General features: G+C 21.8%; 6 protein-coding genes across 6 annotated transcripts; 3 read left to right on the plus strand and 3 right to left on the minus strand. All coding sequences in view use genetic code 6, as the record gives it.

Moving 5' to 3' along the window:
- Window positions 1-7: 7 nt before the first annotated feature.
- Window positions 8-1071, minus strand: TTHERM_00780920 (hypothetical protein; the record flags this gene model as incomplete). The annotated part of the gene is made up of 5 exons (XM_001026248.2): window positions 8-11; window positions 71-537; window positions 597-663; window positions 716-989; window positions 1065-1071. The coding sequence occupies 5 exons, from the start codon at window positions 1069-1071 to the stop codon at window positions 8-10; spliced, it is 819 nt and encodes a 272-aa protein (XP_001026248.2).
- A 2922-nt stretch (window positions 1072-3993) lies between these two features.
- TTHERM_00780910 (Serine/Threonine kinase domain protein) lies at window positions 3994-6760 on the minus strand (the record flags this gene model as incomplete). Its single annotated transcript, XM_001026247.1, has 2 exons — window positions 3994-4884; window positions 5795-6760. The coding sequence occupies 2 exons, from the start codon at window positions 6758-6760 to the stop codon at window positions 3994-3996; spliced, it is 1857 nt and encodes a 618-aa protein (XP_001026247.1).
- Window positions 6761-6811: 51 nt separating this feature from the next.
- Window positions 6812-7062, plus strand: TTHERM_00780900 (hypothetical protein; the record flags this gene model as incomplete). Its single annotated transcript, XM_001026246.1, has 3 exons — window positions 6812-6835; window positions 6867-6948; window positions 7013-7062. The coding sequence occupies 3 exons, from the start codon at window positions 6812-6814 to the stop codon at window positions 7060-7062; spliced, it is 156 nt and encodes a 51-aa protein (XP_001026246.1).
- A 1953-nt stretch (window positions 7063-9015) lies between these two features.
- TTHERM_00780890 (CRAL TRIO domain protein) lies at window positions 9016-11310 on the minus strand (the record flags this gene model as incomplete). The annotated part of the gene is made up of 7 exons (XM_001026245.2): window positions 9016-9083; window positions 9141-9964; window positions 10072-10460; window positions 10533-10619; window positions 10669-10810; window positions 10935-11076; window positions 11229-11310. 7 exons carry the CDS (start codon window positions 11308-11310, stop codon window positions 9016-9018), a joined length of 1734 nt encoding a protein of 577 aa, XP_001026245.2.
- Window positions 11311-12717: 1407 nt separating this feature from the next.
- TTHERM_00780870 (EF hand protein) lies at window positions 12718-15470 on the plus strand. The gene is made up of 7 exons (XM_001026243.2): window positions 12718-13460; window positions 13590-13749; window positions 13805-14060; window positions 14139-14342; window positions 14414-14544; window positions 14634-15004; window positions 15143-15470. Exons 1-7 carry the CDS (start codon window positions 12890-12892, stop codon window positions 15211-15213), a joined length of 1764 nt encoding a protein of 587 aa, XP_001026243.2. The 5' UTR covers window positions 12718-12889; the 3' UTR covers window positions 15214-15470.
- Window positions 15471-16701: 1231 nt separating this feature from the next.
- On the plus strand, window positions 16702-17704 carry TTHERM_00780860 (transmembrane protein, putative; the record flags this gene model as incomplete). The annotated part of the gene is made up of 2 exons (XM_001026242.2): window positions 16702-17352; window positions 17462-17704. 2 exons carry the CDS (start codon window positions 16702-16704, stop codon window positions 17702-17704), a joined length of 894 nt encoding a protein of 297 aa, XP_001026242.2.
- Window positions 17705-18948: the final 1244 nt, after the last annotated feature.

The following is an 18948-nucleotide window of genomic DNA, read 5'->3' on the forward strand; positions in this document are numbered from 1 at the left end:
AATATTTTCAACTGTCAATATATAAAGTACTAAGAATGGCGTGCGCTAATTGCAAATATAGCTATTGTACTATTTTGAAGTATAGAATATGCTCCCTCTGATAAGTTTTAGATATTTATAATTCTTAAAAAGAAGTTAAGGTGTTTTCAAATAAATTGTTTGTCTTTGCAAATTGGAAAGTGAATAATTTTATTATTCTTTCTGAATGTTTTCTCTTTTTGATTTATTATCTAATTTTTTATTGGAAATATTAATATATATATATATATATATATATACACACACACACTTTTGTATGTTTGTGTGTTTTGTTTTTTTTTTAATTTTAAGATAATAAATTGAATAAAAGGGTTTCGTGCTCTTTTTCCAACAGAATTTGATGAAATTGAATAAATATCCCTTTTTGATTACAAACTAAATCTCTTTTTCTTTTTGATAAGTCTTATTGAAATTTTTATTATCAATTTTATTCAAATTTAAAATGATAATTAGATTGATCAGACTTATTTTTATAAAAGCTTTACAAGCATAGTCATACTAAATATTTAATGTATTTGAATAAATGTTTTTTTCTCGAAATTCTATTTCAGCAGTACTCTTAAAATTCTTTTATTCATTTAATTTATTGAAAGACATTAGTCAAAAGTAAAATATTTTTTTATTCTATCTGAAAAGAGAAAGAAAAAGAAAGTAAAGTGAGAGAAAAATTATATACCTTTAGTAAAAGTTCCCTAATTTCAATAAAATTTTGATATGAAAGGCAATTTGAGTAATAAGAGAGAGGGGATGGAGTGATCTTTTTTGTTTTGTATTTTATTTGTTTATTAATTTACTTTTTGTGGGTAGATCTAAATCAAAAATAACTAATATTTTTGGCAAATTATTTATATTAAAAAGTTTCTGTTTGACTTTGTTTGATTTATACCCCTCTTTTTTTATTTAGGTACCTTAGATTTCTAATAAGGAAAGAATATTATCAGTCGCCTAATCTATTATGATAGGAATAGAGTAGTTAAGTGTAAATTTTTTTATTTTTATTTATATTAATACTCACTATAATTTACCTAACATTAAATTGAATATTAATTTTCAATTTTACTTACTTAATTTCTTATTGTTTTTTGGTATAATTCGCTTTTTGCAGTACAAACGCAAATAGCTTTAAATGAACTACTGCAAAATTCCAGCAACCTAGTTTATTTTTATATTTTTTAACATATTTATTTTTCTATTTCTAAAATATTCTTTAATATTAAAACTCCTTTTTTAATATTATTTTTTACTTAACTCTAATAAAGAAAGCTCTGATTATTTTGTAAAAACATTGTTAAATAATTAATATTTTGAAAATATCCACTCTAAGAGAAAGAAATTAATATTTTTTTTCTATCAATGAAGGATTGGTTGATTTCTTAAAATAAATATCAAATCGCATGATAGAAGAGTATGTTAGTAGCTATTTTTTGAATATCACCTAGAAATCAAGAGAACTAATTTTATAATTAACTAGGGGAAAAAATGTATTCAAAATTCGAAAAACAATTAATTAATCTGCATTATAAATTTTTTATTTTTTAGAACAGTTTATTTGCTTTAGTTATGAAATAATCTATTATTGCTATATAAATTTTTTACCTGTTTAATATACTTTTGGATTATCATTTATCGCTAAATCAAGCTCGCTCTCAACTTAATCAAAAATAGTATTCTATTTTTATATATTTGGGGTCTTAAAAATTAAATTTTTGAGAGAAAAAATTAACTCCAATAGCTGCTTTTAGTATTTTAGATAATTAATTAGTATTATTTACTTACAGTTTCGTAATTAATAAATATATATTAGTAGTCAAATTTAGCTAAAAAAAAATAACTATAGTCAAATAAGCAAATTTCAAAAAATAGTATCGCCATTCAATTGCTACAAATAAATAATTAGAATATATTCAGATGTTTTTATTGGTATGTAAAATTTGATTTTTTTTCTTTCCTAAATTAAATTTGAAGAAATAAAAATATTTTTAATCAGCAGCTTTTCTTATTTCAGAATATAAAACTATTTTTTAATTTCCTCTATTTTACAATAATAAGTTTCCTTTTACATTTAACTCAATTTTAAAATTATTTAAAATAAAATATGTAATTTATTTAAAAATGTTGTAAAAAATACAAATTTTATTTTATGAAAATAATTGAAAACTCCTAAAACACTTCGATTTTATTAACTAGAAATTTACTCTTAATAAAATAAAAGGTATCTTTAGATAAATTGAAGATTTCTTATTTTTAACGATGTCGGATGTATATTACTTCACTAGAAATATCCCACTAATGTAAAAATTATTTAAAGCAATTGGAGAAAAAAATCTTAATTTTTTTGCTGAAAAAAAGAAATTTATTTTGAAAAATATCAATTAACCCTCAAAAAAAATTTATTTTTAACTTGATTGTCCAAATCTTTTTGTAGACTTTGTTTGTTTAAAAGGATATCTTAAAAAATATACTTTTACTTCTTCAAAAATTAAGTTTTCCCTTAATTTATTTGAGTAAATTTTTATTTATTTTCATTTTTGAAAATGTCTAAGATGCGTGCACAAAAAATTTTAATTAATATCAAGAAAGAAATAATTTCAGTAATAATAAAAAAGAATTTTTTTGAGATTATTTTTTGTTTCATCTTAAATTTGCCTTTATTGCTTAATTTAGATGCAATTTGATTAAGAAAAGTTGAAATTAAATTCAAAAATATTTTTGTTTATAATTTTTATCTCACCTAAACTTTTTTTTCTTATTTACTTTAGAACCTAAAAATTTTGCAGTGAGAAATTAATTTGATATAACTAAACTTATTTTTTTAAGAAGAATGCAATTACTGTCTTAAGGCATTGAATACATCTCTAGCATTACAGAAAAATAAAAATGTCTCATGCTACATTAAATAATTTTTAAGATTTGAAGATAAAATTATAAAAACTATTTACTTATTAAATTTTGAAATAAATACATAGAGAACATATACAAATAAATATTGATAAATAAATAAATAAATAATGCGATTATTGGAATTCTGAAAAAATATATAAAAATAAATGAATTATAAATGAATAGTGTAGCTTTCTTAAATTGTTTATAACCACAAAAAAGTTTAATAGAGATAATACAAACAAACAAATAAAAAACTTACTAAATATTATAACAAATTTTATATTATAATTTTTATAGAATAAAATAATATCAAATAATTAAAAAGATTTATAAAAGATTTAAGTCTTAAGGTTAAGGTTGGTTGGTTTATATTTTATAACAATATCCTTTCATCAAAGAGATAAAAGTATTTGGTGATATCAAAGCTTATCTAAATATTTTTCATAATTTTGTTTTACTATCTTTTAATATAGAAAAGTATCTTAATCTATGCAAGATTAAATAAGTACACATTATTGAGAAATTTAATATCGCATAATAAATAAATGTTCTTCATATCATATGCATTTTTATACAATAAGAGTGCTCAAATTGTGATCTGATTTTGGTAATTATATTTTTATTTATGATGTTTACTATTTTTGATTATCATTTTTAGAGAATGGTTGTTGCTATCTACTTTTTAACTAGTAAGATCATTGTATTATTTGTAAATATATTAGTAAGATTATAAGCTCTTGAACTAACTAATTGTTATTATCATTAACGAATAAATAAATAAACCAATCAATCAGTCAGTCAATCATTCTTCTATTCATATGATTAATTTGTGTTGTATTAACTATTTTGTGGTTGGTTTTATGCTCAAGTGAAAATAGAGGGATAGATAGATATTTATTTATTTATGTATTTATTTTATAGGTTAAAGGAATAAGTATATAAATGTTAATAACTTCATACGTAAGACGTAAAGTAACTAAAAAGAGAAAAAATTAGTAACTTAGGTAGTATTTAGAATCTATTTTATATTAGATTTATTATATTATGTTATATTATTTTTAGCTTAATGTTTCATTTCTTACGGAATTTAGAAGAGTTACTCAAATTACCTCCAGTTGGACTTCCTCCTAGAGATTGAGTCATGTAAGAGGTAGGGCTACTTTATCCTCCAAGCTCTTCGCATTTTGAAGGAGTGTGTTTCATCTATTTTTCAAAATTCATTTTATTTAATGAGTCCGAAAGTGGAGAGTTTTCTTCAGAGACATCATCAGAGTCTTCATAATACTCTTAATCTTTGCGCTCTTCTTAATACCCACGATACATGTTATTTTTTATAGCAAGTTTATGTAAATTTTTAGACTCTGATTTTTTATGAGCACTCTTTGGAGAATTATCAGCTGAAACAGGATTATTTTTTAAATCGATACTCTCTGATCTTGGCTTAGAGAATTTTGAAGAGAGAGGTATAACACCTTTATCTGGACGTGGGGGAATGTTTGAGTTAGAACAGGTGCTTAAGCTACCTACAGTATCAGTTCTTCCATTCATAGCAGGAGTATTTGAATGAAGTTAGAGAGATCCTAACATATCTTATGAATCTTAAGACCCGTTTTTGTTACGGACGTTAGCCAAATAATCTACTTCATAGTTACGTAGATTTTAAGTAGCAGGAAGATCGTTGTTTACAACTTCTCCACCATTTATAAAAGGATGGTTAAGGCATTCAGAAGCAGAAATACGATTAGTAGGTTTTGGTTCAAGCATTTTCTTCAATAAATCTTTAGCTTATGCTGAGATGCTATCGAATTCAGGAGTGTCATAGCGTATTTCACAGGCTTTGTTTGCACGCAAAATTTATTTGTAATCTTTTCCTTAGAATGGCTATTTTCCTACTAGCAGTAGATAAAATATAATTCCTGCAGAAAAAATATCACATTTAACATCATAAAAAGGATCTCCTTCCTAATTTGAATAAAAATATTTGTAAATTAAAACTTGAAAAAAAATTTTTAATTAGTAACTTCAATAGAATTACTGAAAAAAAATTATTGATTGCATTAAAATTAATGCTAATTAATTATAAAAAAAGTAACTTTAATGAAGTAATAGTTTAGGGTGTGTATGGCTATAAAATAAGATATTTGATAAATAATCAAGTCAATTAAATTAAATAAGTAAGTATTTATTAATATTTCTTATTTAATAAGAAAATTGAGAAGATAATTAAATTGTCTATTAAAGCAATAGTAATAAATAGTTTTTATATGTGTTGAATTTTTGTAGTTAGTTTTGTAATAGTGCAAAAATAATTTATTAGCTTTTTAATTTCTTAAGATAGCACTACCTAATTTATTTATTAATATTTTATAATGAATAATCTAATGCTGATCTTGCAAAAAATTATATTGAAGAAAATATTTTTAATTTTTTCTAAAATCATAAATTCACTTTAATTTAAATAAATTATTTTGCTTTTCATTTTAATTTCTTTAATTAATTAATAAATAAATAAATTAATGACTAAAAAGCTTAGAAAATAAACTGAAAATAAGTTTTTTTCGAAATTTTATGTTTTAAGTTTTAAGTTTTTTAAGTACTTAGTTAAATTAATTAGCTCTTAAGAAATGACTATTAAAAATAATCTAATTCTATAAAAAACAAAGTTTTAAATATGTTCTACTATGAAACTTTGAATTTATTATTTTTTGTTTAAGAGCTGTTTGCTATAGCTAATACTTAGCTTGTAATTTGCTTGAGTAGAATTAAGTAGTTTAAATATTTTGGTTTTTTTAAACAATTATATTAAATTAGAAAGGCTAAATGATTTTATATTAAGAAAGTTGCTTAGTTAATTATTTAGTCAAATAATTACCTTATATAATAAAACTTCAGGAGCCACAAAACCAGGAGTTCCGCAACGTTTAAAGAGAATGTCTTTAATATCAGTGAAAGTAGCTAAACCAAAATCAGCAACTACTATGTCGTGGTCGTTACTCTTAGATTTAAGAAGAAGGTTTTCTGGCTTTAGATCTCTGTGCATAATTCCTTTCTGATGCAAATGATAGAGTGCAGAAAGGAGGTTGCGCATTAGATTACGAAGATCCTACTCATTAATTGTTCCTTTGTCGCGAACACGGTGAAGCAGTTCACCTCCATTTAATAGATCAACAACAAAGTAAATAGAGTTAGTAGTCTCATATACTTCATACAAATTAATCAAAAATTCACTGTGGAGATTTCTCATTATTCCTATTTCATTTACGAGAGACTCCTTACCCTTATGTTAACCAGCCATAAACTCCTTATTGAATGCTTTAATTGCATATTATTGGCCATTTTCCTTTTTTGTGGCAAGATATACTTTAGCGAAAGAACCCTTTCCTATCATCTTAGTAACAATAAACTCTTCATGGAAAGTTGACTGTATCGCTTTATAAATCAAAATATTTTTCCACTTTTTATAAAGATTTTAATCTTTAGTATAAATCTCCAGAGTCTTTCCATTTCTGCACATCCTAAATCCGAAGAGAGGTTCTGAGCAGCTAGCTTCTATTGGTTTAGGTTCAACACTCACTAGCAAATCTAATTTAACACAGCATAGTTCAAGGACTCCTGAAATTTTATCAGTTTTTTCTGACTTGCACATATAAAGAGAGTCATCGTCTATAAGAAAGACACGCTATTTTGTCTTGCCGCTCTTCTTAGTTTTCTTCATCCATGTACTCTTAAGCTACGTATTTTTTATTTTGTCAATAGTTTCTTACCCTTTGTTAGGCTTAACCCAAATTTTCTTTAGGTTCTTGGCTGTTTCGTCATCAAAAAATGATACAGGTTTCATCTATTTTATGATTTTAAAAATGGTTAGGACTACAAAAAAATTCTCTTGTTAATGAAAGTTTAAAGAAAAGATAGGGTAGAAAAAGTATTCTCAATAATATTTCTAGTTATGTGAGCCATTTGCTGGTTTGTTTGAAATGGAAATTTATTTTAAAGTGAACTGGAGGTATAGAGTGAGCTAAAGTAGAGGTAAGAAATAGAAGATTTAAAAAGTTTATTTATTTCAATTAATCATAACTAATAGCATTTGCAGCTCTGCGAAAGCTCTGCTTAGCACACTCCCTCAGTCCACTATCTGAATGATTTTAAGATAAAAATGTATAAAATATGATCTGTCTTCTTACTTAAAATTTATCTATAAAATCTACTACCGTCTACACAGTATTATATTTAGAGTTGGTAGCTCTTCTTTTTTATTGGTCTTTTTTATTATATTTTAACTATACTGAATGTTTTAAATTAATTATATTATCTATTCACACTTTTAATTTCTTACTTTTAAGTATATTTTTTTATTCTTTGCAAACTGACTAATAAAAAACCTGATTAAATTACTCTCTTGATTTATTTATTGTTTGTTTGTTTAATTTTTTGTTAAGTGATTGATTGATTGCCTGTCTGTTTTTTTGTTTATTTGATTGGTTTTTTAGAGATTAATAACTTTATTTATTTCTCTCTTACTTGAAAAACTTTATTTATCGCCACCGTTTAATTATTTTTATTTGAGCATATGATAGAGACATAGTAAAAAAAATAAGGCAGTAGAATAGAAAAATCATTTTTTAAATGGTTAGGTTTGAAAATTAAAAATTGAGATATCATATAATATTTAAATAAAAAAATTTAGATTTTTTTTATTTATTAATTTGTTTGTTTGCTTGCTTGCTTGTTTGCTTTAGTTTATATTTCAACCAGCTTTTATGATTACTATTTATCACTTTTGTAAATTAGTTAATTAACTTTAAATTTTATGCAAGGGCAGTCACAAAATTTTTGATTCTACTTCTCCTTTCTTAATTTATCATAAGTTAGTGTATTTATTTATTTGATTTACCCTGTTAATGTACTTTTAATATAAAATATTAAATTTTTTAATTTTACAATCTTCCTCCACTCAAATCTAATAAAACTTTATAAATTTTTCTTTCATTCTTATTTCATTTTTATTTTTTCTTGATAGAAATTAAAATTCTTATTTGTATATTTTATATATTATTTTATTTTTATATTTAATTTATTGATTTATTTAAGTATTTTCCAATAAATTTATACAATTTGATACTAATTAATTTATAAAATATTAATTTTTTATCTATTTAAATATTATTTTACAAAATTGATGAAAATTATTGTAGTTTTTTCAAACCATTTTTAAAAGCTCAAGTTTAATTAATTTAAAATTATTCTATTCAATTTACATGATGTTAGCTAGCAACTCATTTATCTTTAATAATTATAATTTTTACTTCATGCTAAAATTAAGAAATTAAAAATAACAATCAATCTATTAATTTTTTACATTTTATAGGTTAGGAAATAATATATTAATCTTTTCTTTTATATTTTAATATAAATCTTTTTTTATTATTTTAATTTACAAATTTCCAACAATCAATCATTAATTTTTTTTATTGTTTTTGATAAAGTTTTTTTAATAAATATAAACATTTTGATTAATCTGCTTAATGTTTGATTAAAAAAATTATAATTTATTTATTATTAGTTTTTATTAAAATTTTATATTGAGAAGATTAAAAATATTTTTACAATAAATACTAAAAATCAAATTCAATCCAATCCAAAAGTATTCTTAAACCAAAATTAGTTCAAATAAAGTATATATTATTTAAATTAGTTGACAGTAAAAACTAACGATTAAAAAAACAAATCAGCTAGACACTTACTACTTATCAAAGCAGTAAAGCTAGCCCATTTTTGCAATATTTATTTATTTTATTTTCTTGCAGCTCAAAAATGCATTATATGATTATATGGCAGGCATAAATTTATTATAAAAAAAATTCTAATTAATAAAAGCATTAAATCAGAAAATTAAGAGTAAAATAAATTACAAAAAATTCTAAATAATTTACAAATAGATTTTTTAATAATTAATTATTGAATTATTTAAAAAAAAACAAAACTCTTTACTATTTTTGCATGAATAAATTAAAATTATTTTTTTGTTATAATTCAATTTTTTAAATTTTTGATATGCTTACTTTATTAATAAATATAAATTATATGAATAATTATTCAAACTTAAGAGTTGAGCATGTTATTAAGCTTATTCATTATTGACTTTCCTTATCTGTAGTTAGTTTCTATTATAAACAGTAAAGTAAATTTTTAAAGTATCAAAAAATATAAAGATAAATTACTGATGTTTCTACTTAGGTTACTGAAAAGGTTTACATTTAAGTCTTCATTTGGGATATCTATTTGGAATGAACCTTGTGAATTTTCTAGTAGCATTTATTCTTAAATTGTTTCAGGCTATTCTTTAATTATTTTATTATTTGTTGTAGATTCCTAACTTAAAATAGATGTCTAAGGATTTTTTTAATTTAAGAGTGAGCTTTTATTAGTTTCGTTTAAAGTAGTTTTGTGTATAGAAGAAGTGCTATTTTTTTGCTCTCTTGTGACTTGCTCATTCGTTTGTTATATCTTTACTGCTTTTTCTTAACTTCTTTCGATTTTCTATTAATAACTTGACAAGGAAAGACTTTCAATCTTTTAACCAGAGTTTTATAAATCATCTTTATTAACTGCTTCCTTTAAATCTTTACTACTTGCTTATTTATCAGTACCCCTAGAATCGAACATTTGTTATTGGTTCATTGTACTTTTGATCATTTAACTTATACTCTAAGACATTTACCTATTTCTATTGACCTAACTTTTAGGAGCACTGTCAATTTTAAAAAATAAGCTTTTAGCTAATTCATTTTGATTCTAGATATTTAAATTAGATCTATTTGGCAGGTTACTCATACTTAAATTAATTACGGAGTTTTCTAATATATTAATATTAATTTGGTTCATAGGAACTTTGTTATGCCTACTTTGTAAATAGTTTTAGCAGACGATGTTTTTTTTTAGCTTTCCTGCTTCCCATAAATCATAATATTACTTTTAAGAAATAAATAAGCCATCTTTATTTTCGTCTGATAGTTAATAATCGCTGCTAATTTCTTTAGGTGGCCTATTTAATAAAAAAATAAATAAAAATGGAGAACATAATTTTTTTATTGTAATTTATTCACATTAATTAATAATTTATTAACTTTTTTATTTTAAATAAATCTATACCAATATTCGTTAGTAATTGGAGCTGTTCCTCCAAATTTTTACTCGACTTGCGATTTATGAGTGTGCTTAAATAGTTTTTCAGGAATTCCATCCTTAGAAAAGTTTATTTTTTAAATAGTAGCCTCTTCTAAAAATCCTTTAATAATACTCCAAGGTAAAAATATAGAGGTTGGAGTATTTATGACATAAGTGGCAAACATTCTACTTCTATAATTACTAGAAAGATAAGTCATCAAACTTTTTAATGCCTAAATGGGAAGAGAAGAAACACCAATTTTATTTAAATTCATGATTACCACCCAGTTTTCTATTTAACCAGGAAGCATAGCATATTTAAGAATAAATTCAAAAAAGTAGGTCATGGACTCAAGAATTTCTTCAATTTTAATCTAATTATTTTTATTATATTTATAGAAATTTGATGATTGAAAACTTAATTTTTAATTTTGAAGTTTTATTACTTCGTGAACATTAATTTTTGATACATCTATAATAATAATTGGGCGATATCTATGGTCTCTTCCATGCATATAAAATACACCTTTCATCTATTTTTAAATAAAAAATTTTCATAAAAAATAATTAGCATATAATTACTAAATATTTCTCTATGCTATCTTTGTATTCTATTGGAAGTGTTTTTAATCTCCATTCACTATGAGATTTTATTGTTTTTAGAGTTTTTTCATTTTTAAATTAGTTTGCATATAAAAAACGAAGTATATGTCCATCTTCCCACCTAATTTATCGAATGTTGAAATAAATAAATAAAATTAGCAAAATAAAATGATTATTAGTTAAAATTTAAATGTTTTTTTATCTTTTATTAATTTAAAATAATTAATAATTATAGATAGTTCTACCACTCTGGAATTACAACATTATGTTTCGCTAGGTACTTTTTCATTTTTTCTATTTGACTATTCTCAAAATCATCAAATTCTACTTAACCTTAAAATATTCTTCTCAAAGCTTTTTCTTTAACACCTATTTTGATTTCTTACTCTGCAATAAATAAAAAAAATGATGACTAATAAGATCAATATTTTAATCAGTAGTTAGATTTGTTAACACATATTTAAAAAATAATCTTAGCAAATTCAATTTATGATTGGGTTATATAAAATTGAAAAATATATTAACGTACTAACTTTTACCTTTAGGGAAATAGTAAAATGCTTGAGGAGGCATAAGTGGATTTAATTCTAATACCATTACATCTAAGTAAGCTTAATCCATTTGTATTATTTATTTTACTTATTAAGTTCTTATTTACTATATTCAGCTTTTTGATAAAACTTAATTAAAATTTACTGAAAAAAAATCAATGTTTAAAGATAACTAAAAAAAAATATGATTGATATAAATAAATCAAATGCTAAAAGATTCATTAAAACAATTAAAAAAATCTTAAAATTAGTAAGCCATTAAGAAAATTGCAAAAATATAAATAGCAATTTCTCTTTGTAGTTAAATTAAATCAAAATGATAGTAACCTTCATAAAAACCCCAGATAGAAAGTGTTAATACACTTTTTAAATTTACTATAAATTGCTATTTCCTTTATAAATGAATTTTTTAGGAGCAAAAATATTAGAACATTAAAATAATTGATAATGATTTAAGATATTTTAATTTTATTTTATTTAAAATTTTTATAATAAATAGATTGATGTTCAGTTTATATTTTAGCACAAACACCTTATTAGAGGTAGTAAAAATAATTTTAAAAAAATAAATAAAAATCCAAATCAATTGTACATTTAATAAAAAAATAATTTACAAAAATTTTTAGAATTTTTAAGTGATTTGCTAGCAAAGTAACATATATTTATAGCTTTTATTGTTAATAATAATTATACTTAATAAACTCAATTTATAAATAATATTCTTAAATTTAGAGTTTAATAATAAATGTAAATTTAATTAATTATTTTTAAAATAAATGTTTATTCAATAATCCCATATTTTAAACAAAATATTTTTCGAAAACTAAAAAATAATAAAAAAACAATAAAAATGAATTGTAAAAAAGAGCACCCTTATTGATAAAATATCAAATAAAAATAGAAAGCTAATGAAATTGTATCTTTGATATCAAAGATAAAATGCACTAAAAAATAATTTTAAATGTTTGTGAAATTTCTTTAATAAAAAAGCTAGGCTACAATAATAGTTTCTGAAATATAGTACACTTAATTTAAATATTAAAATTTTGAATTATTTAATTTAATTTATTTTAATAACAAATTACTCATGTTATCAAATAAACCTTAACTAAAAATTATTGCATTTATAAAATAATTATTACTTATTAAATAATTTATTTAAGATTATTAAAAATAGTAAGTGTTTAATTTAAATATTAAAATTACTTGAGAAGTGAATAATTAAATGTTGTTTAATTAATTAATTTATTTGCTCTTTAGAAAGTATTCATAAAAATGTATGTTAATTTCTTATTTTTTGATAAGATGTTAAATAATTAAATTTATTGAATATTTTTCTTGGTTATAAAGAAGCTTTATTTAGCATGATAAATTTCAATATTTATTTCTTTTTCAATCTGCAGCCATCTAATATTTTTTGAGAAACTTAGTTAATAATTTTTAATGATTAACAATTAACAGTGTAAAATTATATTAATTTTGTTATTATTCATTTAATATTTTGCAAATTAATTATTAAGATTCCATCAATCAGTAGTAAACAAACAAGCAAGCAGTCCAATAAAATAATTAGGAATTAAAATTATTGAAATAGAAATAGCATATAGCTTAATTCTAGATACTCTAAAAATACTATTCATTATAGTTATATGAATTAATAAGGGGAAGAAGGCAGAATTGTTTTGAATAATAGATCTTCAGGTTCAAACGGAAACAATAATTTGGGTAATAATGCAAATAACAACAATGAAGGAGGAAATGTACTGCCAGCTTTACCAAATTCAGGACTTACTCCTAAATAAACAGCAAAGAAAACACCACCAATGTAAATGACATAGTAGGCTCTTCCAGATATACAAATTTCATGTTAAACTACACAACCTAATACTAACAGTAACATAAATGGATTATAATTAGGTTAGAATTCTTAATTTAATCTTAGCGATAACAGATCATGTAGATCAATTAGCTCAAATAACACTCACCAAGTAACTAATGGAAATAATAATAAAAGCCAGCTATATGGATTTTAATAGCAAAATATTAACTTAAAAGTAAAAGAACTCTAGCAAACAAATCCTAAAAAATCAGTTTATAATTAAGAGGATTTGAGATAACTTTTAGAATTGTTTAATTCTTTTGACTTGCAACAGATTGGATTGATTACAATAAATTACTTGCATTAAATTTTGTTTAAACTCCAAAAAGAAACGACCCAAAGTAATATTTTATATAACTTTATTCATGAATTTTTAAAAATGCTCTTTATAATAAACTTTATCATTTATTAATATTATTACTTTATTTGATATTTTATACTTACTTACCTGAATGTTAATAAAATTATAGTTGATGATATAATTATGAGAATTGCAATAACAAAAGAAGGATATGTATCTTTTGATGAATTTTTGGCTATATTAACTGAAATAGAAAAAAATAGTGGAAATGGAAAGAAAAGTAAAAGTTATCCAATTTAAGCAGATCCTAAAGTAGTAGAGTTCTTAAGGTATTTCTAAATAATTGGTAAATTGTAAATCAATAATTTTACTGTTATATATCAGGTTACTTGATGAATACAGGAAAAAATGTGAAAACGATGGAAATTATTCAGAAGCAAAGAAAGCTCATTTAAAAATACTTGAAATAAAATAAAAAGAATAACTTAGACAGAAAAATAATTTAAGGTTTATGTAGGAGGAAGAATTAGTTAATATTGAATAGCTGTAGAAAAATTAATTTGAAGAATTTACAAAGGCTTGGGATAATTACATGGCCGAATATGAGGCAACAGCTTATTTATCCTTAGAAAAGCTAAAAGTAATACGAGTTTATTTCTTATGAAGATTCTGTTAATAAAAACTTGGATTTGTAAACATTTATTTTTTGTGTAAATAGGAAAAGCATTTGAAGGAAATAGAAGAATACACAAATGAAATAAGATAAGATCTCTTTTCTAAGATAAAATATTCAAAATAGCTCATAGAAATGAGACACAAAGAAAAAATTTTAGTAAAACTAAAGTAATATAACGATGCAGAGAAGATAAAATAAAAAGCAGACTCCATAGAAGATTATGAAAGAAAATAAAAAGAAGCAGAAGTAATTTTATGTAAATTTCAGATCAACAGAAAATTATTCTAACCAATTAAAATGGTATACTCATAAATTAGATTGAAGAAAAAATTGAAATGAAGGTCTCTATACTAAGAAAAAACTAATCATAGGTTTTGTAAGCTCTACTAAAGAGAATTTAAGCAGATAGAACTCATCAGTTAAAATAAAGATAGCAAGATTCAAACAGGTAATAATTTTTTGAGACTCTTGAATGAGATAAATTTTATATTAAATAAATAAAGGATTTACTAATCACTTTAAAAATAATATATTTAGGCTTATCATGAAAAATAGAAATATAAGGAATGAATTAGTTCATAAGCACAACAACGAAGTTAAAAAGGCAGTAGATATTCTAAAAGAAAATTTGCATTTCCATGAAAATTAATTGGAAAATTTAAAAAAGCATTTTAGAAATGCATAAAATAACCCAACTGAAAAAGAAAGGAGATAAATCACCACAGAAGAGAATTCTTTGTATAAACCTGAAACCAAAACCACATAATAAAATTCTAAGGAAAACAATCATCTAGAAAGAAATAAAAGAAGCACAAGCCTTTAGCAAAACACAAATAATTTAAGTAATTTTTAAATCAAACCCACAAATCCTTCATCGGTTACAAACAGATAAAAACCAAGAAATATAAGTAATTGATTTATCATTTAATTTATTTTTTTTATTTACTTACTTATTTACTTCTTTTATTAATCATCTATTGTAAGCGTTTATATGAATCAAAAAATTTTATTGAACACATAAATATAACTAAATACTAATTTTATAGGTGTGAATGGAAGAAAATATCGATAAAATAATGGTTCTAACGACCGAATAAACTAAACATTCAACTAATGAGATATCATAATAAAAGAAATTAATAATTCAAAGATTAAAGAGATGTTGATTAAGATAAAAATCCACCTAAGAGATATTTAGCAAAAAATACTTCCTTATGTATAAGGCAAATAGAAAATTTTAATTGAAGAGAAAAGTATTGGAGTTATGTATGCCCTCTTAATATATATATCAAATAAAAAAATGGATTACTTTATTTCAGAATATTAATTAAAAACCTTAATAAAAATAATAATTTTAAAAGTTAGTAAAAATGTATATAGTGTATCATTATATTTTATTGCAAATTACTCTTAAAATAAAAAAATAATTATTATAATGAATAATATTTATAAATGAATTAAATAAACAAAGAATAATTTCCTAACTTAATTTTCTTCTTCTTTTTTTTGAGCGTTTTTGACAGTTTTTAACAAATTATAAGGATCCTAGACTGTGAAATAAATTTACAGATTACAGCTATGATAAACAAAATTAAATATGTTAAGTTAGTAAGAATATATATATAAGAAAGAAAACTAACTATTTTTAGTATAATATTAATTAGAAAATTTATTTTAGTTATTGTTGTAGTTATTTATAGTTCGATAATTAAGGAATATTAACTATTGTAAAAAGAATAATTATTGTTTGTATAAAAATACTGGTTTATATAATTAATTCAAAGAGTTTCGTTAAAAGTGTTTTGATTATAATCTTTGTAAATATACTAATTTGCTTCTTTCTATGTTTTTGATATATGAAATAAAAGTTATAATACATTTTAATAATGCGTCAATAGTTATTAATAGTGTTAAATTCTTATTTAGGATATAAAATTTGATTATATCTAAAATAAGATTCATTCATGCACGGATAGAAAGAAAATAAATATTTGATGGATTTTGTATGAAATTTATACTCTATTCGTATAGATAATAAAGTATTTATTATAAACAATAGTCTTTTATATAAATAATAAAAACGAAAGTTGCTATATATATCTATTCGATTATTTATAATCGTATATGAAAGGATAAAAATAGAATTTTTATTATATTTTTTCAAAAAGAAAAAGTTTAAAAGCATTATTTTAACTCTCAAATTTTCACACAAGCACACAGATTCATAATCAATTTCATCTGTATAAAAAGTTTTACCCCACTAAACATAAAGTAATCAATATAAGCTGACTAATTAATTCAAAAAAAAACTAATATTAATTAAAAGCCCTAAATCTTCCTCTTAATCTTCTTAATTTGCTTTGACCTAGCAAACCAAATAAAAAACAATAAAAGATAAAAATTTATTAAAATATTCTCAAAGTTTTGATAAAGGGTAAAGATAAGGTTAGCACAGGCTTACAGTCTAAAGACACACATTAATTAGTTGTAGAATTGCTCTTAGGTCTATTAAAAAGCTCATTTGTTCTTTTAAAGGTGGAAAATTTTGATTTAGAGCACAATTTTAATAGAAAATTGAATCTGAAATACCAAATCAATAAAGAAAATGATTGAAGGAACTATCGTCACTATTATTTTTTGCGGAAGCTTGATAGGACTTGGTAGCTACCTGCAGTCTAAAAAATAAAGAAATTAAATACAAAGAGAGAATATGATTAACTTTTTCTTACAAAAAATAAACTAATTTGAAAATGACTTGAAATAGGAGACAAGAGATTTTAAGATTCTTATAAATTAAGTTTACAATGAGTTTTATAAGATTTCTACTTAATTTTAAAGTCAAAGCATTTTTCAAGAAAATCATAAAAGAAATACCTAAAGTATATAATCATAGGTAGACCATTTAATTTCTGAATTAATTAACTTGAAACCATCTACCTTCAATATAATTGATTAAATAGAAAAAAAAGCAAGTTCATCCATCTAAAATCCTATTTAAGATAGCTTCTACAATCTGCTTACTCAAGAAATTAGAGAGGACGTATTTAAAAAATAGATCAAATTAGAAGAAGTTTACCTCATATAGATATTTTTAATTCTCATTAACTCCTTTCCTATTTAAGAATCCATAGAATATGTTTGCTTTAGAGCACATTATCTTTTTAATTCAATAGTTATTAAATATTTGAGAAAAATTCTCATCTATAAGATTTCTTAGTAAAATGAAGAAACTATTCTTTCTATCTTTGAAAAGCTTGTAAATTTTTCATATTCTAATATCTCATTAAATTAAATATAGATCATAAGAATTATATTTCTTTATTTTTTTTAAGAAAATATTAAATAACTTATTAATTTGTTATTAGTATAAAACAGACGACTCCAGAGCAGATGAAAAAACTTTAATCTAAATATACTCCCTTCCAAACATCAGCTTAGAAAGCAAAAAGATTTTCATAAAAGGCCACATATATAAATTTAAAAATGATGATAGCAGCTCAACACTTTTAAATTCTGCTGTAAATAATTGGATTTTAAATGAACAAAATTCAGGAGATTTCATGGTTAGAATAAAGAGATTAATTAACATGCATTCAAAAAAAGAATGATTTTTGTATTTGAAAAAAATGAACCATATTTAAACTACTTAAAAACTATTCTATAAATAAATAAACAAAAAAAAACTTAACTAAACACTAAACACAATACTATTTAAAGCACGAAATTATAAAACATTAAAATAATGTTATTTTAATATTTAAATATTGTCTACTAAAAAACATATTTGATTTATAATTCCTTTTATCTTATTAAAAATTATTAAATAAGTATAAATCTTTTTACAGCATAAACCATTGAAGAAATAAAAACTATATTTTTTTATTGAATTTTCTTGATTAATTTTCATCGCCTTTATTAATGTTTCATACTTTTTGATAAAAAGCTTAATAATGATCATATTATAATCTTGAATTGAAAACTTATTCAATAATTTCCACAATTAAAATATTACAATATTATTTTAAAAGCCTTGAGAAAATAATTTTATTTTCTAAATTAAATTAGTATTTTATATAAAATTATTTATTATTATAAGTTTAATTTTTTGTTTCTTTCTTTCAAATACAGTGATTAATACAAATAAATATATTAATAAATAAATTAGTTGTTGTGATATTTTTTTTTTTAACTATTAATAATATTTCTTGATTTTAAAAATTATTGTGGAAATAAAATTAGTTTATAAAATATAATTTAGGTCAGTTTTAGTTTTTAATTATTTAATTATATCATTATTTATATAAGATTTCAAAATTATTAAAGAATCTATAAATAACCCCCTTTTTAAATAAGAAATTTTGTTTTTATTAAATATAAATTTAAGAAAATTTAGACATATTATGAACCAAAAAATATTTATTTATTAACTGTTATTAGATTTTAAATAATTTAAACTATTTAATAGAGTATAAATTTATAAAGATTCTTGTTAAGAAATTTAATTATAATTCATTTTTATGATTTTATTTAAAAAATAGCATGAAAGATTTTCAAAAAAGTTATTTACTTGAATTTTGATATTGATTGATTTTATATCTTTCATATGAAAAATAAATTTATATATATAAATTCATGCTTTTTATTATAAATGTGTTTTTTTATTCAATTAAAAAGCAAAAAATTTAAAAAAGATTATTAAAACCTAAAAAGAGTTAAATTTTATCAGTTTTTTTCTTCAATAGAAATTAGATTGGTTAAGTGTTTTCCTTCGTTAAAATCGGCTAAAAATTAATTCAAGCTAGATAGTTCTAGAACATGAATTTGAATTATGTATAGAATTTGTATCACTCCA

This window comes from Tetrahymena thermophila (genome assembly GCF_000189635.1).
Source record: "Tetrahymena thermophila SB210 genomic scaffold scf_8254043, whole genome shotgun sequence".
Taxonomy (NCBI): domain Eukaryota; phylum Ciliophora; class Oligohymenophorea; order Hymenostomatida; family Tetrahymenidae; genus Tetrahymena; species Tetrahymena thermophila.